The sequence below is a fragment of the Neolamprologus brichardi genome, chromosome 14 (genome assembly GCF_056152115.1).
Source record: "Neolamprologus brichardi isolate AB-2024 chromosome 14, ASM5615211v1, whole genome shotgun sequence".
NCBI classification, from domain to species: domain Eukaryota; kingdom Metazoa; phylum Chordata; class Actinopteri; order Cichliformes; family Cichlidae; genus Neolamprologus; species Neolamprologus brichardi.
Genome location: NC_142117.1, coordinates 15,372,940 through 15,395,968, shown reverse-complemented (window position 1 = coordinate 15,395,968; position 23,029 = coordinate 15,372,940). Strand labels below are relative to the sequence as shown.

The following is a 23,029-nucleotide window of genomic DNA, read 5'->3' as shown; positions in this document are numbered from 1 at the left end:
AAGTGCTCTTACTATAATATTCTCTAAACTGTTAGAAACTATGTCACATTTAGTGTGATTATTCATGAGCTTTAAAGTCCAGACATTATTCATTCAAAATTGTAGGTTTCTGTTCAGGATTGTAGCAATTTTTGAAATTTCTTGCATGTGTCTGTTCTTTGCTTTTCTCAACCACTGTTACCGTCTCATCTGTGAGGTCTTTTTATTTGTGACCTCACAGATGAAAGTGTATGTCAGAGACCTCATAATGCAACGGCAAGCACTGCAGTTCCAATAAAAAGACTTCTACTAGCAGGAAGTAGTATAATACGTTTTTGAAGACCCTTTTATTACGCCGTCCAGCTGCCTGGTTCATAAACAGAGATGGGCAGTAACGCGTTACTTGTAACGCGTTACTGTAATCCGATTACTTTTTTCAAGTAACGAGTAAAGTAAGGGATTAGTATTGCAAAAACGGTAATTAGATTACCGTTACTTTCCCGTAGGAACGCTGCGTTACTGCGTTACTAAAACCGTGATTTTCTTGCGAGAATGTCTCATGACAGTGAGGTAAGCGAGTGCAACGTTCATGACAACAGCTGTGTGCAGATCAACAATGGATAATATATCGAGTGCAGGGAGAGTATGAGCGTGCAGCGTTTAAAGCGTGGAAGTACTGACCTTACTTTGAGTTTGATTCCATAAAAAGTGACACAAACAATAGTGTCCGCTGTGCGTGGGAAGAAAACTTCTTTTTACAGCGAAAAAAACCCCCCTAAACTTCCAAGCAAGCACCGAGTAGCTACGACGTAATGGGAAACTCACAGAGAAACTGCGGTATCCTTCCACTGACCGCTGCGGCACACCTGCACCAGGATAAACCTCCGCCTACTCTACTCCTGCTTTACAGGTGAAAATAGAGCAAAAGGACCGCTAGTCTTTGACTTTATTTATTTCCTGCTGTGTTTTACTTGCATCTGAAAGAGTGAGTGTAAACACAAAAAAATAATTATATAATTATATATATATATATATATATATATATATATATATATTATGTGCTGGAATGTGCAGAAAATAGGTTTAAATGTTAAACAAATTTCTTCCAGTCAGAGAATGGTGCATATAATTAAAATTTTGCTTCATGCATAAAGTTAAAAGATTAAAACTAACAAAACAAGTTTTAAAAAGAGACTTTTCCATTTGATTACATTTTGTATGATGGATTATGTAGAAAACGTAGAATTGGGCTGAAAGATCTATCACTTTATCACCTATTCAGGTTGTAAATCATGTTTTTAAAAAGTAACTAAGTAACTAAGTAACTAATTACTTTTGAAAATAAGTAATCAGTAAAGTAACGGGATTACTTTTTTGGGGAAGTAATCAGTAATTAATTACTGATTACTTTTTTCAAGTAACTTGACCAACACTGTTCATAAACAACCGGTTTGCGTGCGGGCCTCTCTTGTTCCTCACTGTACTGTGGGCCGATACTGTGGAAGGAATGTTTATGATTTCAAAGTGCGATTTAATAACAACGCTTTGTTTATATTGCCTCGCAGGGCCGAAATCATTCTAGGAAACATCATCAAGAAGAAATGCTGGAGGTATGATTGCTCCAATACTTCTGCCTGAGAGAGAAACATGAAGAAGGATGATCTGTGTGTGTGTGTGTAGGTGTGTGTGTGTGTGTGTGTTGCAGATGAAAGATGCATGAAACTGTGTTTTGGGTTTTGTTTTCTTTTCCAGTGAGGAATTGTGCTTTTGTCTCAAAGGAAAAAAAGGAAAAAAGAACTTTTATTAGTATTAATTCCTGCCTTATTGTCATAGTTTTGTTTTTCTTTTATTAAATGAAGTTAAATGTCTAGTTCATGGACAATACAGACACAATACAGCAGCCTGAAATAGCTTCCACATGAAAGTCTGCCTGCAGGCATTTTTTCCACAAATTTAAATATTCTTTTTATGGACTTATTTAAACATGCTCATTTTTTTATTATTGATCGGCTCTGTAGGAGACGGGGAGAAGAGGAGTTACAGTAACATCAAAAGAAGCTCAAATATTGCACATTTATACGTCTGAGTGCAAAAGAAGCTGCACAAAAAGTCGCATTTTCAGATCATAGTGAAGGGATTCTGTGGGATCACCGCGTGTTTGATATGAAGCCATAACCTTAACCGAATTTGTCTTAGAACAACAGGATGTGATAAGTGATGGAGTTTCCATGCAACAATAACGCTTGCCACTCTATTAAATGAAGCTATGGAAACATGTATTTGCTAATCATTAGGTGGATTAGGCAGATCAGTGTCATGCACTGAGCTGCCTACACCAGTCTGTGAGTGCTGTCATGACAAATGGAAAGAACAAGCGCTCTACTTTACACTTCTTGGTCATATGTTGAGAATTCAGTGCCGGTAGCACTGAATAATAATTATAAAAAGCTGCAGGGCATTTATTGATTTGTCCCATGTGACTAAATTCTGCAAACACTCTCACAGCTCCTGCATTTAATTTGCAAATCTAATGCGGTGAAACCAGAAATCGTGTTTGCTTTTGCTGCCGTGTGAGATGCTGTAGAGTTTAATGATTTCACACAGCGCCAGATGTGAAATGACAAGGATGTCATCAAAACTCTTAAGCAAGACGGGCGTAGCATTTTCCCACCTGTTGCGTGGATAGCTCATTAGTCCGACAGTGTGACTAAACATTGAGGAACAACAAGACTGTGCTTTTGAATAAACAACTTAGCAAGGAGGGATGAATTAAAAATGGGAAAATAGCTGTAACAGACATGGTAGTGAGGAAAGCTGCAATGTAATTAGTCTTTTTTATAATACAGTCTTATATATATAATACAGAGAAACCCCCAACAATCAGATGACTCCTATGAACAAGCACTGGTCACAGTGGGAATGAAAAACTCCCTTTTAACAGGAAGAAACCTCTGGCAGCAAGACAGAACAAAGGACACGTTATTACAATACAGCACATTGCACTAAATTTGCCTTATCCCGCTTTCTCTTTGCTTTCTAGGAGATCCAGCTTGGTCATTACAACTAAACTGTACTGGGGAGGAAAGTAAGTAAGAAACCCTGCAAACTCTTCACTTCCATGATATGAACTGTAATATTTTTTTAGGTTGTGTTGCTCACAAATTCTCAGTAATGTATTATCTGTTTGCAAAAAAACCCTTGCATTGCACTTCTTTCATGTGAAACATTTGCAAAGCCCTTTTTAAATCCTGCATTGTTTACACGAAGGTTGGTATTCGTCTTCTTCTTCTTCCTTTTCCTTTTACAACAAAAATAAAATACAAATAAAATAAAAATATGTCCTCGTGCATCTGCGCTCGCAATACAAGCAAAACAGGGACCATCTGACAAAAAGATAGTAGTATTTGAAGATACCTCGAGGATCTTGGGGTAAATTTGCAAACGTGAAACGATTTTTTTTCTGGGTCACAGAAATAAAATATTCACAAAAATCATTAAAAAAACCCACCTAACTTTGTTCAGATAAATAACAATAAAGCATGTATTTTAGTTAAGTCACTCAAAATCATACAAAAGACAATATTTTCTCCTTTTGTCTCTGCTACATTTATCATTATTTATCCTTAATGTCTTTCAAAGCATTCAAACTTTTGCCTCTCTGCACCAAAGAAAGTTTCCTCGTGTTTTCGTGTGTCCATTTATCTCCGTTAACAACCTGAACGGCAACATGTCACGTAAAGTAACAACCAATGGGAGAACCTTCTGCTGAGACTGCAGAGAGAGAGAGGAGAGGGGATAAAGAAATCTACTTTATAGCACACACATCCAAAACACACACACACAGAAAAGAAAGAGAAAGTCTGTCAAGCTCCAAGCCAGAGGCTGCCCAACTGGGTCTTGTGATAAGGAAAAGGTTATTCTGTAGTTTTCAAGCATTTCCTCCAAACGCAGAGTCTGTGCTACGTCTCTCTCCTGCAGAGTCTGGATGCATAATGATGCTGAACAGCTGAGCGTGCGCTGACCTATTTACTTTAAACAGCCTGAAATGTACATTTGGAGCTCGTGTTTTTTGGTCGCCCAGCGGGGTTCAAAAGTAACTTAAATTGACTTTAAGTCTACAAAGTAAAACCAGTTTGAATTCCCACAATTTCTGGAACTTTTAGAAAAAAAATCTTATTCGGTTTTTTAAGATAAAAAAGAAGTGAAGCTGTTTTTTTTTTGTTGTTGTTTAATTAAGTGCAGTTTATGATTGATGTGATATGTGTTTTATTCAATCAGAGCAGAGACAGAGAGAGGGTTGTCAAGGAAACACATTATTGAAGGTGAGACATGCAAACTTTTTTTCTTAAAGAGTGAAACTGTTTAAAATGAGATCACAGTAACATGTTATAAGGTAAAAGTCTTTCAGTTCATTAACCTTTGAGTGTCCTTTGCCCTCGTGTGTGTGTGTTTGTGTGTGTCAGGTCTGAAAGGCTCTCTACAAAGGATGCAGCTGGAGTATGTGGACGTAGTTTTTGCCAATCGCCCAGATAGCAATACTCCCATGGAGGGTGAGTCAGTGTATCAAGTTTTCCAACAACATCCAGTTATGAAACTAATCGAATCAGCTGGCTCTGGTTCACAGTGTCTGACTTTCAGCAAATGGAACTTTTGGCGTTATTGTGATCGTTTGTAAGATTCATGAAATAGTTGCGTTGTTGCTCCACAGAATCATGTATTTACACTTGCAGAAAATGTGTTAGGTTACCAGTATCACGGCTGAGAACTGTATATAAAAATAATCAAGTATTTGCGAGTAATTATGTCTTTTCAAACATAATTGTGATTTTTGACTATAGAGAAGCTGTCGATGAAATCCAGTGTGCAGAAAGCTATTTTCTGTTTGCAAGACAAATTCAAGAAAACCTCAGAATATCTTGTCTAATCTGAAACACTGCATTCATTTATCACGAGTGTTTGTACAGTGTCTCTGACAAAGAACATATTTACCTAGTGGTGTTAGAGCTACTTATTATTTCTATTATATTGAACTAGAAATGTAAGACTAGTTTTACTCTTGGAAAATCAGTTCTTTAGTATAGCTAAAGTGAGGCAGGCAGGTCTGCATAATTCATTATCAAGAAGTTTCTTATTAACATGCATATTAGTAGTCCAGTGGTTCCTCATTAATCATTATAAATTGATTGGGTACTATTGCTTACTGAGGTAGAGCCCCTTAACAGTGCGGTTTATTTCAGTAGCTTTTTAATTAGTGCTTCTAAGCAGTCGGTAGAGCTACTTTCTTTTATATGAACTATGCTCTGGTTAATATTACATTTTAATATTCCAGTACAAATCTGTGTGACACTGACATGAATGACAGAGTTCAATTAACAGTATTAAAGCAAAATGCTCTTTAAACATTGCATAAGTGAGCTTGTAATAGTGTGGTTTACACTAGTCAGGTCCTGCTGGAGACACAAATCCCCTTTGGGGTTGGATCAGGAGGGACGTCCAGCTCAAAAACTGCAAAATCAAACATGCAGAGCTACCTGGTGTGGTAACCTGTTATGAAAGGGGAGTGGTCAAAAGTAGCTTATAGGGCATCTTTCTCACAAAATTAACACTCCCTATGCAGGCAGTAACCCAAGCTGCCCCGCTGAATCTCTCAGTGAATGTTAATAATTGGCTATAAATTAATTTATGTAGAAGTAAGTGTAAAGATGCATTTGAAAATAAAAAAAGACATTGCACACTTAAAAAAACAAAGTATTTTATTCAGGTAATTATCAAATATATAATTAATCTGATTTAATTTCTGTGTTGCGGTGTCTGCCTCTCTCCTCTGCTCTCTGTTTCACTGCATATGTTTCTTCGCTGTGCTCGGCTTCTTTTAGAACACACACACACACACATACACACACACACACACACATACACACACACACACACACACACACACACACACAGTGAATCAGAGAGCAGGTTGTAGCTGGATGTTTTTTGTCGGTTCTTTTGTGCTTAAGCTTGTCTATTCCTTTATCTTGTAGCTGTTTAGGATCTGCTCCTGTACACACTTATTTTCTTTTGACCTCACTGTTCTCTTCTTATTTAATTCCTTCAGCTTTTAGATGTTTTTCATGCTCGTTGATGCATGCTTTCTTGTTTTTCATGCTTCCCCAGACTTGTTTTGCTCTCTGTTGTGCTATGCCGCCCGGAAATAGATGCAGGTTGCATTTAAATATGAACACAGCATGATGCTACGTAAATACAGAGCAAGGACGACAGGAGGGAAGGGCGATGAGAGGAAGACAACAATAACAAACGAAAGGAAAGAAAGCGAATTGTTTTCTTGTCTTAATCCTGTGTTATTTCCCCTGGCAGCATACTATTGAGTAAGACGTCTGTGCTTCAGGTTAATTATTACTCGTGCAGGGAAAAACAAAAAACTTCATTACAAGTCTTCTTGGTTTGTCTTGATTATATACTTTTGGCGCATGTTGACTTCTACTAACGCGCCATCTTTCCTAACCTCTTTTTTTCTTTTCTCTCTGGGAGTTCTTAAACTTTCTCGCCCAGCATAATCGGTTATCTTGCCAAGTATCGGTTGTGCAGAGTGAAAAACAAGAGTCCTGCCACAGTGAACGATTGCACTATAATTGGAGTGAGCACAAGGCGATGATGAACAACCTTAATGACAGTCCTAATCTCAGTTTTTGTTGGCCCCGACTGCCGTTGGCTCTCACAGTCAGCAGCGTTGGAGCTAATTGCGCCATTAAAAATGCAGTAGCTTGAATGTGATCAGAAGGGCTTTAGTATGTGAGCTTGTTAGTTTGTCCCCGGAGTCGTCAGGGAGGTGTGATGAGCCGTCAACAGGTAAGAAAGACTTGAGGAGGCGGGCGGCCTTGTGAGGGTTTAATATATTTATTTATTTATTTTCGATTAGGTCATGACAGAAACTGGAACAACATGAAGAAGAAGCTTCTTTCAAGGCCGTTTCTCTCAAATGTTGCCTTTTTATTTTCTTAGTCTTTAAGTTTTTGACTGGTTTTAGTTTTCAATCTTTTATTCATCAACTTTTCTGGCATTGTCTTTTCATGTAGCTCGGCTATTGCTGGCTAAAAATATTTTGCCAAGCTCTAGGTCAGGGGTGTCAAACTCAAATACACAGTGGGCCAAAATTCAAAACTGGAACAAAGTCGCGGCCTAACATGAATATTTATTGAAATATATTTATTCCTCCAGATATGAGAATGAATCTTTTCTTATGGACTCAAACACGTTTTGCTGAAAAACTGAATATGGAACAAGCAAAGCTTAATACTAAACAATATATATATTAGCTGTGTAATACCAGTAGGCCAGCTCTAATAGTAATTTGGTATGGCTTCGCAAATGTAGGCCAGAGTTTGACACCTATGCTCTAGGTGTTTCGCACCAATCCTCTGATAATGTTCTGACTATGTTATCGTCATATTCTGTTGAGAAAATGTTTGACATGTCCCTGTCCATCTGCTGTGTTATTCTGGTTTTACTGCACTGTATGTGGCTGAATCTTAGGGGTCACCACAGTTTAGATCTCTTCCTGTCCTCTGCTTCTTCCTCATTTACACCACCCACCTGCGAGCCACGGCCACATCATAGTTTTCTTTGGCTTTACTTTGATCTGCTTGTTCTGCAGCTCTGTGTTAGTCCTTGTTTTAATATTTACCAAACCTCTTCTCTGCATAAGTCCAAGCCAGCACAATCTCACCTCTCTACTTTTTCCCTGAACTCTCTGATCCAAGTTGCGTCTCTGTGATATGTTGAGTCCTAATAATCCATTTTTCCATCTGCCTCCAGCTCCGCCTCCTCTCTTTTCATCTGCAACATTATCTCCAACCTATATGCAGCGAGGGCTTAATGTAACTGAACAATGATTTTTGTGATGTAAACCACCACAGTGGGTTTAAACCAGTGCAGACTTTAAGCTTTAAATCAACTGATTTGACAAAAGTATCCCTGTTAACCTTTTCAGAATTACAGCCATTTTTATACATTGTCCTTCATTTTCAGAGGCTCAAAAGTAATTGGACGTGGCCGGATGTGGCCCGTTCTCTTCTTGTTTCATGACAAATCAGGTAGAGTAAAGATCTGGAGTTGTTTGCAAGTGTTGGTAGCTGTTCACCTTGATATCACTTGCTAGTCTCCAATTCTACAATCACAAGAGGACTTCATGAGGATGCAATCACTTAAAAGAAGGCCAGTTTAGACTTTGCCAGCAAACATCTAAAAGAGTCTGAACAGCTCCGGAAATAACAAAAGTATTTGGGCAGATGAAACCAAGATGAACTTTTTCCAGAAGGACGGGAAGAAAAAGTTAATAAACTGAAGAAAACCACATCATCTGTCAAACATGGTAGAGGAAATGTTATAACTAGGGCATGTGTGACTTACAGTAGAACCGGGTGGTTATTTATTTATTTATTTAGTATTTACTGATGATATGACTGCTGATAGAAGCAGCAGGATGAATTATGAAGTGCAGTCTTGGATTGTTTTATTTTACAATCCACTAGCAGTGCAATAAAGTGGCAAAATTATAAAATAGTGCCTTTGTACTCTTGCACTCTTCTCTCACTACAAATCACAAGCATCTATAAATATTACTGATGATGCTTCTCAGCGAGCAACACCGAAATGCAAACAGTGAAGTAAACACGCACAATTTGTTCGCTGTTGATCCAGCTGACCGATACCTGTCATAATTGCATTTATCCACAGAGATTGTTCGAGCCATGACCTATGTGATAAACCAAGGCATGGCCATGTACTGGGGGACGTCTCGGTGGACGGCCATGGAGATCATGGTAAGCAGCAAACAGCTTTGAGTATAAGAAATGAAGAAGAATGAAAATGTCCAAATAAATGTTTCCTTTACACATTTGGTAACCGACTACAGATTGTATATAAATGATGGATATAGTATCTGGCGTGAACAGTCAAGCCAATGCAGATGTGCCTTTCCAGTGTCCAGCATATTCACAGTATTGAAAATGAATGAGTAATTACAGAGCTGATGATTGGAGGGAAGTTGGGGGGAGAAAGTAGTGACTGTAAAAGACTGAGAGTGAAAAGAGGCTTTTTCAGTAAGTGGCACAGGCACAGCGGCTTCTTCTGGCTTTTGTTTTGTTTTCCTGTCAGAGATAATCCACTTCCTGTTTCAACCACTGGTGCATTAATGAATATATACATGAGGCAGAGAGTTATGAAGTGAACACATGCCTGAAGTGACACTCAAGGACGTAGCATCCATCCCCTCTTATCTCTCTTGGTCTCTTTATCACCCTCCTCCTCCCTCTAAGCACACTGCAATATGTTGACATTCTCCCTCTCTGGCTGTGAAAAAGAAGCAGATATCTTTATAAAGAACAGCAGGCCCAGATGAACACTGTGTAATTTAGATAACACCGCTAATGAAGGTGGCTTTGATTCTCAGCAGTACAGCATGCACACGCAGTTATATGCATGGACGCGCACACAGGCTGGAGGCACATGTCATGGGTTGCAGCGCAGAAGGGCAACTGGTAATTTGTAAGTTGAGTGATGGCAGTGATATTATCCGTGCATCACACAGAATACACTCCCACTTCGACTGTGCTCTCATCCTGACATGTGTTGCACAGCAGGAAACCCACTAAATTAAAGGGTATTTAAAGAAGCAACAATGGCGCTGTTTTTCTCTGAGTAGGTGTGTGTGTGTGTGACTCCTCTGGCATTTGCCTTTAAAGGATCCGTGGAGAAAATAGATAAGGAAATTTGAACATGGTGCCTCCGAGTTGTGATATGAAATATTGATTCGCTGACTTACTGAGAGGCATGCATTTGAATTTGTGCCACGCTCCCACAAGCTGATTAACAACCCCTCCCTCTCTCATTTCCTCCCCGAGTTTATCCCAAACCTCTGTGCTTACGTACCAAATAGCTATATAGCTATAAAATAACAATCTTTTGAACAATATATAAAAGTAAATCCACATGAAACATCGTGATGAGCATCTTTTCTCTGTCTTTATCTCTAGGAGGCTTACTCTGTGGCGAGACAGTTTAATCTGATCCCGCCAGTGTGCGAGCAGGCCGAGTATCATCTTTTCCAGAGGGAGAAAGTAGAAGTGCAACTGCCTGAACTTTACCATAAGATAGGCAAGTGTTTGACAACAGCTTGATCAGTCACATGCATCCTTGTGTCACTTTCCTATCCACTCCATCCAACAACCTTTCTGACCAAGTTGCTCTCCTTCTCTGTTGCTCATTTCCACTGCGCTTTAATCACCCTCTCACGTTTTCACTTTTTCTGACGCTCTTCTCACACATTTCATCTCACTAAAACTCCTCTTCAACTCTCCTGCTGTGTCCATGGTTACAGGAGTCGGCGCGATGACGTGGTCACCGCTGGCATGCGGCATCATAACAGGAAAATATGAAAATGGCATTCCTGAGTCATCCAGGGCCTCCATGAAGGTAAGCGTGAGGGTTCGTCAAAACAAAGCGACGGTGAGAATCAGATTCAAAGCAGTGATTCATGACTTGCGCACTTCAGGTGGTGTCGATATCTAAGACGTGAGACAGATGAGATCTGGGGAAGGTTTATGGAGGTTTGATTTGGACACGCTGAAACTTAAGGACGTGCGTGTGTAATGTTTTCGGTTTAGATGTAACCAGACAAAGTTGCTTCCGCTTGCATCTTCACCCTAAAGTTAGATATAGTCATGCTTTATTTTTCCAAGCTCATGTTTTGCATCTTTGAGTGCGTCTGTGTCCCTGACTTGAGTTGAACAAACAAATCAATACAAGTTGACTTTAATTAATTAAATAAATGATGAAATTAAGGCATGTCTGTAGCACTGTGACTACACCTCTGTGTGTCAATAATTTATTAATAATACATCAGCTCTGGAGTCTCCAGGCTCTCAGGCCTCACCCTGCATCTCTTCACTCATTCAGTCTGTGTCTTCCCTGTGCTGTCAGTCCTATCAGTGGTTGAAGGAGAAAATAATAAGTGAGGATGGAAGGAAGCAACAAGCCAAGCTGAAGGAGCTCAACCACATCGCAGAGAAGCTGGGATGTACCCTGCCTCAGCTGGCTGTGGGTAAGACTTCCCTGTCTTATAGCAAATACAGCAGAAGCAGCTTAAAGCAAAGCTTTTAAACCATAAATGCACAGACCTGTCAGACAGGAGCTGGTTTATGTAAGACGGGCACATTTTTCATCACCTTCGTTGGGCATTTGTTGTCTTTCGTGTTTGATATTTCCACCAGCTTCCAGTCTACACACCAACGCAAAACTTTTCTGATGCACTTGTGCTTGCACTGCATCCCTGTGGATGTTCAAATAGCTGGGTGTGTTGTGCACTCCCCATGTGATAAGTAGATGTCCAGGTTATATGCAAGAGTGCTGGAACCTCTGGTTTGTTTAAAGACAATAACCAGAAAGTAATAATAAGACGTGTGCTGTTGAATAGTCACTGACTGAGTATCTTCTGCTTTTCTGCAGCTTGGTGTCTAAGAAATGAAGGGGTGAGCTCGGTCCTTCTGGGAACATCCAATCCTGAGCAGCTCACTGAAAACCTCGGGGCCATACAGGTCAGCACAGGCAGACACACATTGTTGTCACCTGTGTTTCTTCACCTGCATCCTCTGCTGTCTTCCACTTATAATGATTTCTAGATCAAAAAAGTTGTCCCAAGTTTGTACCTATAATGACTAGAGATGGACCGATCCGATATTACGTATCGGTATCGGTCCGATACTGACCCAAATTACTGGATCGGATATCGGCGAGAAATAAAAAATGTAATCCGATCCATTAAATATCAAAAAAGCACCTCACAAAACTTGCTACACGGCGTAACTCGGCTCATAACCGCAGCAGTATGCATCACCTGATAGAGCGGCTGTGTGTATTTGTAGCCTCACTACCAAACCAGCATTTCATCTCCGAATAAGTTTTCCCAGAGAGAAGTTAAGCAAGTGTGTAAGTTCATCTCTGAATGTCTGTAAAGCATTCCCACCTTAAGCTTAACAACAGATATATGGAGCGACTGCCTCTCTCTCTCTCTCTCTCTCTCCTGCTGATACTTCAATCTTGAAACTGCTTAATGATCAGCTGATCGGCTTTTCTGTCGTGAGTCCGTCTCTCTTGTTTGTTTTTGGCCCACTTCTCACCAGAAAGAGGACTGAACAACAGCAGCACGTTTAAGCTTGATAAGCTGTTGTTAGAATTTATTTAAAATTACTTTCTACACCAGGATCGTTTTCTACGTAGCTGACGGCTGGTAACTGTGCAGGGGCGGATCTAGCAAAGTTTAGCCAGGGGGGCCGATAGGGCATGAACAGGGAAAAGGGGGCACAAAGACATACTTTTCTTTCTTATTCTCATTTAAAATGTCTAGCTTTAATAAATAATTATCTGACTCTTACACCCAAAGTTTTAATCTGATGTAAAATATATAGAAGTCCATTACTGTATATAGTAACTGTTAAGTCTAATATACCCTAGTAAGCTATACTACTTTTTCCTTTGGGAAGATACCATCTGTGCAGTCTGCAGTTCTGTTGAAGAAAGATGTTGAATCTATTTAATTATTCTTGAAAAATTTTCCCCCTGCATCAAATTAAATTTGATTACATCGATTAAGCATCATGAGGTGGAGGGTGGGGGGTGGTTCCCTATTTTTTTTTTTGCTGGGAGTTTGCAACCCTATTAGTTAGGTTGCTTAATATTTCTGCTAAGTACTCTTTAAAATACCAGAATAGGGAGGATGGAGTAGGTTTAAGTTTATTAGATTGATCAGTATTGCTGAACTATGAAATATTTTGGGCGCAGTGTATTTTTTTTTTACATACAGGTATAACAGAATAGCTTTAGTGTTGTTATTTATTTAAACTTGAGTATAAACTTATACAAAATGCAGCAAGATATTAAAAAAACGTTTTATTGATTAAAAAACACACTATATCGGATTCATATCAGTATCGGCAGATATCCAAATTTATGATATCGGTATCGGTATCGGACAAAAAAAAGTGGTATCGTGCCATCTCTAATAATGACTTCAGACTTTCTTCACAGTATTCTGTCTTCCTTCCTTCGCTCCTCTCAGGCTTACTCAGCACATCTCTTTCTTTCTTAGGTCCTTCCCAAGATGACCTCCCATGTGGTGTCAGAGATCGACCACATCCTAGGCAACAGACCGTACAGTAAGAAGGACTACCGCTCTTAGACCAGGCAGTTGGACTTCCAAGAGGTCAGCTGTACCTACCTACCTAACCATACTGCTACCTTGGACCCTCCATTCAGTGTTCATGTCCATGGTTCTCTCCTCGGGCCCCACTCAGCTCCAGCCCGCCTCAGCCTGGAACAGACGGCCTTGCTAAGTCCAGCGTTGCATACTGTACCTTTGTCTGTTTGAGCCTTGTCCTGATCAGATCAGCTCTACCAGGCTCATCTCAGGTGCCCAGCTCAGCTACGTCATGCTTGAGAAACTCAGCTTTTTGCAGCCTGAAACACAAAACATGATCCACTTCAGTAGTTCTAAACTTTGTGCTCCTCCCAAATCAAAGTGTTGCCACGTGCAGGTAGAACTATGCAGATCTTAGAGTAGAACATGTAAAAGTTTAGATTCAGGCTTATATTTGAGATCCCACCACATCCCAGTTCAGCTCCATCCAGGGATAGATATACAACTGACCTGATATTTGGATTAAAATTATATGAAACTACAACTGCAGCGCCTCGTTTTTAAAATATATCCAACCTTACACTCACATCCAGTTAGCAGATAAACCAAAAGAAGCAAAGCGGGCGTATTTAAAGTGCCTTCCCGAAGGGTACCTTGATAGTAGCTGCTAAATGAGACACCTGTGTTACTTATTTATTGGACTCAGGCCTTCAGGTCTCGAGCCCACCCATTAAAAGCCAAGACCTCCACTCACAAGTAACATAATTTGAGCACAAAATTCATATTGGGCCCATATTTTATTTATGAGTACCACTGTACCACAGCTGAATACATGAATGCAAGAAATCAGAGGTATCTCAGGAAAGTGGACAGTTGTATTCTGAACCCCACCCGCCCCCACCCCACTCAGTGCTTTCATTAAATCGCTATGCAGAGCAACATACAGAATTACCATAAGAGTGTAAAACTCCAACCTCCTGTGTTGGAGGTAAGCAGCAACCAGGTGACTTGCGCATAATACAGAGTTTTATTAACATGAATGAAGCCTCAACAGACCCGATCCCTATTAGAATGAATTAGCTTTCAAATACCTACCAAGTATATTCTGTCCCGTATTTAAAATAGTTAAGTATTCAGTGGATTATAAAGGCTGCAAATCGTGAGCGTATTTACCACCAGATGCATGTTTCCCTGCTATAGTGTGCCTCTTTCTTCTTTTCGACAAAGCACATAATTAAAGACTAGAAGAGGGTTTGATCAAAAAATCCTGCAAGCTTGTCCCCCCAGCCCCCCAGGTGTGACAGAGTACTGCGGGACTTTGAGTACTAGTACATATTGGACTCTGTTTGAGGAGAGAGTGAAGCATGTCGCCCCCGTGTGTTCCCTCTGAGGAACTGCTGAAGAATCCCACAGAAGAGAAATAAAGCGGACTGCTATTCTGCCTGTGAACTGAACCTGCATCGCTAGATCGCTCCAGCAAACCTTGAGGATTTTGGACTTAAGCTTACGATGAATCTATGAAATAAAAGATAAACTCGCCTCTGGTCTTGTCATGTTTAGAACGACTGCTTGTTTAAATGGCACAATGGGGCACAGACTCAAGGTATTTGGGATGTGGCAAAGATTACAGTATTTATTCTAGAGTAGTTAATATATATGAACTTTATTTTGACATTTTGAAATACTGCTTTTGTTTGAAGATGCTAAATGTACATAAGATGTTAAGAAATACTGTGTAACATAAGGAGAAACCCATCGAGGAGCCTCTCGTGCAGACGAGGACTTCACCGCAGTGTATGGCTCACACATAGCAGACGTGTAAATAGAGTCACTTTTCTGCTCCTCTGCAGTATCGCTGCATCAGTTGCAACGTTTAGGCCACTGTCCAGCCCGTCCTGCTCCTTCCATCCTGACAAAAATGTACTTTTGTCTCCTCAAAGACAAAGAAAGTCACAACTATTTATAAGGATTAAGATTTAAATTTGTATTTCTCTTTTGGATTCTGCGTCAATAAGAGAATCGTTCTAAAAATGAGCTTCTCTAATGAGACGTGACAAATGTGATTAAAGGCTTCTTAAAGGACTTGAAGGTGGATCGACCCTTCGGATTTCATGGCTGTCACCTTGATGCATTATTTTTGTTCTCTTTCATGTGGAAAACAAGCCATCTCTGAGATCAGCAGAAATGTTGGCCAGGTTCCGACTGAGTCACTTTCTTGTCCTTGGTGTGCATCTGTTGACTTGCACCACAAATACCACCTATGTATGGATCAATCAAGGGAAATCTCATTAGATTACAAGCACCTACAGTTATCCAGAGCACGCTGTTACCTGTTTTTGGATGAAACACTAACATCTCTTTGGCTCACAGCTTATTTAAGAAGTCTGGCCTTGGAGGAAAACTAGAGTTGGATCCAAAATGCCTTGAAATCAAGAAAAAACATCATATTTTGCTTATTTCTTATTCTCTATGTGGACACAGCACCATCTTTTCCTACGCAGAATTCACTTATTTGTAGCTTTTGGTGGCAAACACGTGCCACTGAGACACAAAGGGGTAAGTTTGTGTGCAAGTCAACAGCTTTCCCATCAGTTTGAGTCAGTCACTGTTGGACTGTGGCCACCTGGCAGAGTGCCTTGAATTCCTTCGACAGGAATAAATTCAGGGATGTCTTTCACTACGAGTTGGTAAATGGCGTTTGGCTTCTGGCCTACAAGATATGTAAGATTTTAAAACAAATGTATGCAGATGATATTATTTGATTGCCTAATCTGTCTCCTGTGTCACTTTAATAGAAAGTTGTAAGCATCAAGCACACACCGACAGTGTAGCTACAAAAAAGGAAAATGCTGTCTTTAAATTGTTATTATTCTCTATTGAATGATGCGCTTACTGAGCTCCATTGTGCTCCTTAATTTCCCGGGAGCGTTATATCACCGAACAGTGGAGCTGATTCTTTAAACTGGTAGCTTCTCCGTAAATGGGACTCGCTTTCAGAGGAATGCAAAACCTACATATTATCAGCTCCACAAACTTTGGGAACAAGCAGTGCAACAGTCCTACAGATATTAGGAAAAGTAATGCAAGATGGACATTAACCTTCTTGTTGTCTGAGAGAACAGTGACTTGTCTTCGTGGTCTTCTCAATTTCTTACAGACTTAGAAACAACTCTAAAATGCAACAAGCAAGTCATCTGTTGCTGTTTTTCAGCTTGTTGAAATCCTGTAATGTGCCACATCAACTGCTACCCAAGGTTTCTGGTTTTGGTTTGAGTCCTACCTGATAATCACATCTGAAAACTCAGAGGTCACTGATTCTACGTGTTGTTGGGTGGATGAAAAACACTTGAGAGACATTGACTTCGGTTCTTGTTGCGTCATTGTATTGTTTCCCCTCCTGATCAGTGGTTTCTCTGTAAATACTCTATGTGAAAGTGTGATTAGAAATAAAAGCATTGCCAATGGAAATGGTGTCTAAGCCAATCAATGGACCGTATAATTCAAACAGATTAATAATCACGCGAAATCCTGTTGTTGTTTTCTGAAATTAGCTGTAAAAAAGCAGACTGAACAACACACAAATCCAATGACACAGATGACAAGTAAACAGACTTGCTTTATTTGTTACAAAAACAACAGAAGACAGATCTGTAGAAACAACTCTGGAGATAATTTGATCACGACTTTCATGAAGATGAAATGTCATATTCCGCTTGTAAACCCTGTTCCTAACATGAGTGTACACTTCTTTAGCCCATTTCCTAACCTCCAGCCCAACCCCCACCCTTTCTTCCTTTACTTTGAGCCGGTGGAAAGCAAAGCAATGAGTCCTGAAGAGGCACTGATGGACAGAATGTAGTTGCTGGGAAAAGGTGGGTTAAGGTAAACACTGGTAAGAAAAGTTTGCAGATATGAAGCATACAGTGTTACTTTTGACAGGGAGTTTTCTTTAGTTTTAGTCATAATTTAAACATCAAATTTCTTTTAGTCAACTAAATATTGTAAGATTATCATAGACTAAAATATAAAGTATAAAAATGTCCGTTTGTAAAGTTGGGCGGGCAGACGGTGTGGACACTCAAAGTTGTAAATGTGGTAACTTAATGTAGGGTGATTTTCAATCTTTAATGTTTCAACCTCTGACCTTAGTGCACGAGGAGTTTACTTCTGATGGGATCAATTCCAAACTCGTCCTGCCTTTCTGCACAACGTGATTAATTCTCAAATCAAATCATTTTATTTGTTGAAAAAAGTGTCAGCACACTTCATCATAGGTTTTGCTCCTCGTGCATTCGTTTTAATAGTTATCGTCATTTACGATCACTGCGGCAAAACTAACACTGGTAGCATAAGCCTGAAATAATCGGTTTTCTATTAATCTGTTAAGATGTGTTAAAAGGATAAATCTGTCATACGTTTTCAACTTAAATATACTTGTGAACTATATACCACCACATACAGACGTGAAAGGATACACGGTGGGGTTGAAGTTCTTGAGCAGGAAGAAAGAGGCGATGATGACGAGAACCAGGAAGAGTGTGTTGTTGTAGAAGATGGAGAAGGTGGTGGCCTCGTAGTCGGCGACCTCGTTCTTCTTCCACAGAATTCTGGACAGGAGATAAAAACAAATGTCGTCCTTGTTGTCTACGTGTACCAGGTTAACGCAGACTTTGTTAGATACAGTGTGTGAACAGAAACAAGGTGGTTGATGTCAAACATAGACTTATACTCAATTTGTGCTCACTGGGTTGGTCCACTTAAATGCAAACAGCGACAATGCCACAGCTCCATCAGCATTTACACCAGCGCTGAGGGTGTGAGTACGCCCTGCTGTCTTCTCCTGAAGTGTCGCCACTCAGACAAAACCTTTTCCCAGAAAGTGTCTTCTTTTCATAGTGTTGGAACATCTCCCTCTATATAATCTCTGACTCTCTGATCCTCAGTACTGATTTATCATCATACTTTTGACTTTTGATGTACGGTGACGTTCACAAGGGCGAGACCAGTGAAGATAAATGGGTCATTAATGCGACCAGAAGAAACTGCACCTGAGTTTAGCACCTAACGCTGGCAGAAGAGGGTGTTGTTGTGGTTTGTTGACATGAGATTATAGTCTAACTATTATGAATATAATACAGACTAAAATACTGTAAACCTGTAAGCTCACGTATTAGTGATCTGTCCCATTCTCACCACAAAGGCTGACTGCTGCTTTCACACATTTATTACAGTTATAAAGACTTTCTGCCCGTGTAACTCATTTGCCAGAAAAAATAAAAGTTAAAGATAAAGTTGGTAAAGTTTATAATTTATGATTTCACTTTTAAGATTACTGACACAAACCAGAAATACTCACATCAGTCTGCAGCTTTTCCAGAGACAAAAAACGGTGTCGCACCACTGAATGAGGTATGTAAAACTGTATCAGTACAGGCTCAGAGTCGGATTTCTATATAACCTACTTCCACTTGGTTTGAAACACCACCTAAATTGGTGGCCCCTCCACACAGATAAGCAAACGCAAGTGTGTAGATGGCGTGTAGTTGCTGAATTTGAATTGGGCTTACGTGTGCACTACGTTTTACCTCTCGTCTTTCTCCTTGCGGGACATCTTGCGGTTGTCAGCCTCAGACAACTTCCTGGTTACCTCCTTTGAAACAGCATCCTCACGTTTCTGTGCGACCCTGGAGTGTGATGAGCGGAAGATCACAAGCATTAAGACTTTAATCAAATTCAAAACACAACAGCAACTCACAGTAGATTCAGTTTCTAATAAGAAGTAACAAAATCATTTCTGAACTCAAGTCTGTTGATTCTTAATCTGTTTCAAAGTTTCCCCAATGAATAACATCACATTTGTCAATCAAGTTGATCGAATTAAAAAAGCTCTAACTCTACAGAGACAGTTTGATTCCCTATTTGTGTTCAAACTACTGATGATTATATGTTTGTGTCCCCATGTAACTGAAGTTAAAAGGTATAAATAAAGTATAATATGAAGCCCATTTAACCAAGCAGCAACGCGTGTGTAGTGGATTTGTCCCTCTTACTTGTGTTTGAGCACAAACTTGACGTTCTTGTAGGCAAAAGCAACCAAGTAGGTGCTGACCAGGGTCATCACAGCATACAGAACTGCAGACTGGACCAGGTCCATATGCCAGATCCTCCAAAACAGCCCTAAAGAGAGGAAAAACAAGCACAAAAAGCTGCTCAAACTAATTATCTGAGACTGGAGTTTTTCAAGTAAAATCTCCCTAAGCTTTTTTGTGTTTTGATTCATTTGTTACTGCACTTCGTATCACAGCGTTATTACGAGGTCACGTTAGCATTCCTGGTCAATATTATTAACTGTGCTTATGTGTTATATCTCTGAACATTACGTGAGCTTAAATATGTAAAGTAGCGGCTCTGAAAACCTCGTTTTTATGGACAGTTTCTCATTTTTCATCCTCCACTCACTCAGTGTTAGCTAAATTAGCGGTTAGCACCAGCTAGCTTCCTCAGCCTATGCTGTACTCACAGATGGGGATGGCAGAAACGATGAGTGCATTTCCGTAAAACAGAGCTGTGGACTTTGCCGACAAGTTTCTGCTGAAGTCCTGAAGGAGAAGATCTTCTTCTGACTGCTGCTTGTTGCTGGTTTTGGGAGCCATGAGTGCTCACTGAACGGCCTGCCTGCTGCTCAGACCCGGGTAGAAGAAGACTGACACGTCGGTGAATGGAGAAGAAGAGGAGAAGAGAGACGCGTCAGCACTCCGGCTTCTTCTTCTTCTTCTTTGTTTGGATGACGACGGAGACGCTGTGGCTTTTTGCTGCCCTCCACAGGACGATAAGGACACAGCACTTGTGCCGTTGCACAATAGCCTACTTTAACGATATTTTTGTGCACCTTAATATAATGGGCATTTTGACATGAAGAATTAGGTAAACACGTCTGTTTCTGATCACATTAATGAGGGCTGTTTCATGTAGGACCACAAGCTAACTAAAGTGACTGTTAACAGGGTTATAGAGCTATCAGCTGCGGTGACCCTGTGACAAGGGAGCAACTGAAAGTGGCTATTAGCTGTAAAATTGTTTGATAAATCCTTAGAGATCAGTCAATAGGCCCCTGGTAACCATTGGTTCAAGGGAAAAGTGTGTATTTTATTACTAGTTGATAAGTTGATACTGTAGGCTGCCGGCAGTCGCTAGCATGAAATAGGTCAAAAAGAGACATACAGTGATATGTAGTGCTGCAATAGACACCCTGTGATTGCTTTGGTCACTAGCGGGTTGCTGTGGTCAGCAGTAAGCAGTTGGTATATAATTCTTGTTTTGTGTGCATATATACACAAAACAAAACATCCATTTCGGTACCACTGTTTTTTGTTTGGTTTTTTTGCCTCATGACGCCGAGACAAATTTGTTTATACTTCGAATAAACGTAATTCTGATTGTGAATTTTTTGGTATATGTGTCAATTCTGTGACAGTCATCATCAGTCAGCAAATAGCTGATTACAAAATAAAAGAATTAAGCTCTCTACCCTGTTACACCGCATCACAGTACAGTCGCATCAACATGCCGCGCAGCACACTTTAATATAGTAACAGTTTGTTTTCTAACAGTAAACAAGTCAACAACCCTCTGCTTTAACTGCTTGTCCTACTTCTCATTTGCAGCATCTGTCATTTAGAAACAGATGCTATCACATCACCAATCTCATTTGTGATGACATGAAAGATAATTCTTGAACAATGTCATTCTAAAGCTCCAGTCAAGAGTTCAGCTGCTTGGGATATTTTTAAATTTCCCCACTAGAGGGCGATATCTATTGCTGTATCCTCCGTGTGTGTCATTTAAGGTGGCCAAATCTCCAGTCGTTGGTGTTACAGTTGATCTGCAGGTCTCAGATTACTGGGATTTTTATAAACACCCACAGAGAGTAAGACTGTGGCTCACAGTCGCTACGTTGCCAGACTATTTCTCACCCTTAAAAGTTGGCTAAAAATCAGATATTTCAGACTTTATGGAAAAGTACGAGCTGACACTTTTTGAAGGCAATGAGGATAAGTGGATTATAATGCCTTTAAAAGCACCACATCGCTTAAATTCTCAGTTTCCATGTATAGGTTAGTAAAATAGGCCTTCTCTTTATTCTGCAGGCATATTACTTCACCTCTTGCACATATTTGCAACTCCTCCTCTACACATATTTCTGACAAAGAGGCCATAGTCCATGCTGTTCACTTGAGTGTGACCATACAGTCACAGATGCACGGCACATTAGAACACCATGAGCCTTTAACCCCTCTCCTCTTTATCTCATCATCCAAGCCTGTCACTTCCCAGCCCCTGCAGACATTTTAGGACTGCAGAAAAAAAACGGACAGATAGTCTGCTGCTGCAGCCAGCACAGTGCTTAACCCCCCGCTGAGCTATTTTCTTTCTTTCTATGTGTTTGGACAGAGGAAACAGCACGCATCTTTGACTGAGTGCGTGCATTGAGCGGGGGTTGTTGCGTGTGTGTGTGTGTGCACTTGGACGCAATGCAGACAGGCAGGTTTGCGTGATGTCCCTGTCTTTAAAGTGGGATAGAGCTTAGGGATTAACCGTGCACTTCAGGGGTGCAGGAAAGAGGCAAAGAGGAGGAGCGGGAGGCAAGCAGTGATGCCAAAAGCCCTGCCAACACAATGCCAGACAAGGCTGTTGATCTCGCTCTCTTTCTCTCTGCCTGTCCTGTGTAAGTGCACATGTTTCTGCTAGATTACCCTGGCTTTGGTGACACCATAGACATAACCGCTACAGCACAGTGGCACATGCAGGACTCCTCCAAGGCAGCTGGCCTGGCAGTGCTGCAGTTGTAGCTCCTTTCTTGTTCCTCCTTAAGGAGAGTTTATGACAGCTCAGCTATCAGCAGTGACAAATTCTTCTTGAGTTATCTTTTCTCACTCACCTGAAGCTTATAGCTCTAGGAGCATCTACATTTCTAAAATCTTTATGTAAGCATGAGGTGATGAGACCATGTGGAAATACCAGCGTTATGTCACCAGCTTTCCAAAGAAATGAGATCAGCATTATAGTCTAAGTGTGTACTTTATCCATGAAGCCAGGTTTCATATATCTTATTGATTATCACACATGAATGCAGTTAGTTTCACAGAAATACAGTCTAAACTCACTGAACATGAATAATGGATTTTAAAACAAAAGTGGTCCCAGAACTAAGTCGCTTTCCACAGCTTTGCACATTATGGAAGTCCCCTGCCACCGCAAGAAATATCGCCCAAATGGTATAAAGTGTGAGTGAGCTGCCGTGTTGTCAGACGACATCCTCTGACTTCAAATGGATGAAAGAGGAACAGCATTTATTAATGTTTCATCACAGACATGTGGCTCTGAAGTGATGGAGTTAGAGGACTCAGAGATGCGGCTTTTAGGTTTTGTTTTCCTTTCCCTCAAACTGTTTGGTTTCTAAATAAAGAAAGAGAGAACTCGACAGAGCATTTTTATTCTGTGGATTACAGCTGAAAAGGAGCTGTTTCTATGTACATCATTACTTCTACGGTGTCTCAGAAATGTGTGAGTATATATTTTAGTTTTAATTCGCTGTCGTGTACCACATTTGAGCAAATGTGTTTTGCCAAACAATAAACTGAAAATACTTGAGGCTGAATTGAAAAAGCCAAAAAACAAACAAGAAATCCAGTTGAAAGTCAAATGGAAAAGGCCACGAGCGTTTTCCAACAATTGAATTAAAGAGCAAACTCAGTCCATAGGGTATAGCTGTAAACAGTGGAATTGCCCAAGGGTGGACCTTGGGCAATTCGCCCTAGGAGTGGCATCAGACAAAAAAACTTCTATACTACC

The 23,029-nt window shown here is 40.3% G+C and overlaps 2 protein-coding genes across 4 annotated transcripts in view; one reads left to right on the top strand and one right to left on the bottom strand.

Moving 5' to 3' along the window:
- kcnab1a (potassium voltage-gated channel subfamily A regulatory beta subunit 1a) overlaps positions 1 to 16,639 on the top strand; it is a 117,870-nt gene extending 101,231 nt beyond the window's left edge. For all 3 annotated transcript variants that reach the window (XM_035911659.2, XM_006799853.3, XM_006799852.3), the window contains exons 5-14: positions 1,545 to 1,589; positions 3,020 to 3,064; positions 4,258 to 4,301; positions 4,443 to 4,529; positions 8,722 to 8,807; positions 10,020 to 10,140; positions 10,364 to 10,458; positions 10,966 to 11,086; positions 11,491 to 11,579; positions 13,130 to 16,639. In XM_035911659.2, coding sequence (XP_035767552.1) covers positions 1,545 to 1,589; positions 3,020 to 3,064; positions 4,258 to 4,301; positions 4,443 to 4,529; positions 8,722 to 8,807; positions 10,020 to 10,140; positions 10,364 to 10,458; positions 10,966 to 11,086; positions 11,491 to 11,579; positions 13,130 to 13,219 — 823 coding nt within the window. In that variant the 3' untranslated portion in view covers positions 13,220 to 16,639. The remainder of the gene's footprint in view (positions 1 to 1,544; positions 1,590 to 3,019; positions 3,065 to 4,257; positions 4,302 to 4,442; positions 4,530 to 8,721; positions 8,808 to 10,019; positions 10,141 to 10,363; positions 10,459 to 10,965; positions 11,087 to 11,490; positions 11,580 to 13,129) is intronic.
- Positions 16,640 to 16,775: 136 nt separating this feature from the next.
- Positions 16,776 to 19,924, bottom strand: ssr3 (signal sequence receptor, gamma). Its single transcript, XM_006799854.3, has 5 exons — positions 19,698 to 19,924; positions 19,228 to 19,354; positions 18,763 to 18,861; positions 17,653 to 17,784; positions 16,776 to 17,039 (listed from the first exon to the last, which is right to left on the bottom strand). Exons 1-5 carry the CDS (start codon positions 19,828 to 19,830, stop codon positions 16,973 to 16,975), a joined length of 558 nt encoding a protein of 185 aa, XP_006799917.1. The 5' UTR covers positions 19,831 to 19,924; the 3' UTR covers positions 16,776 to 16,972.
- Between the last annotated feature and the right edge of the window lie 3,105 nt (positions 19,925 to 23,029).

Coding starts and splice junctions, on each gene's coding strand:
- ssr3 (XM_006799854.3), bottom strand. CDS start 19,830: ATGGCTCCCAAAACCAGCAACAAGCAGCAGTCAGAAGAAGATCTTCTC. Junction 17,785..18,762: donor CGCAAGGAGAAAGACGAGAG/GTAAAACGTAGT, acceptor TCTCCTGTCCAG/AATTCTGTGGAAGAAGAACG. Junction 17,040..17,652: donor AAGAACTTCAACCCCACCGT/GTATCCTTTCAC, acceptor ACCTTTTCCCAG/CAACTACATTCTGTCCATCA.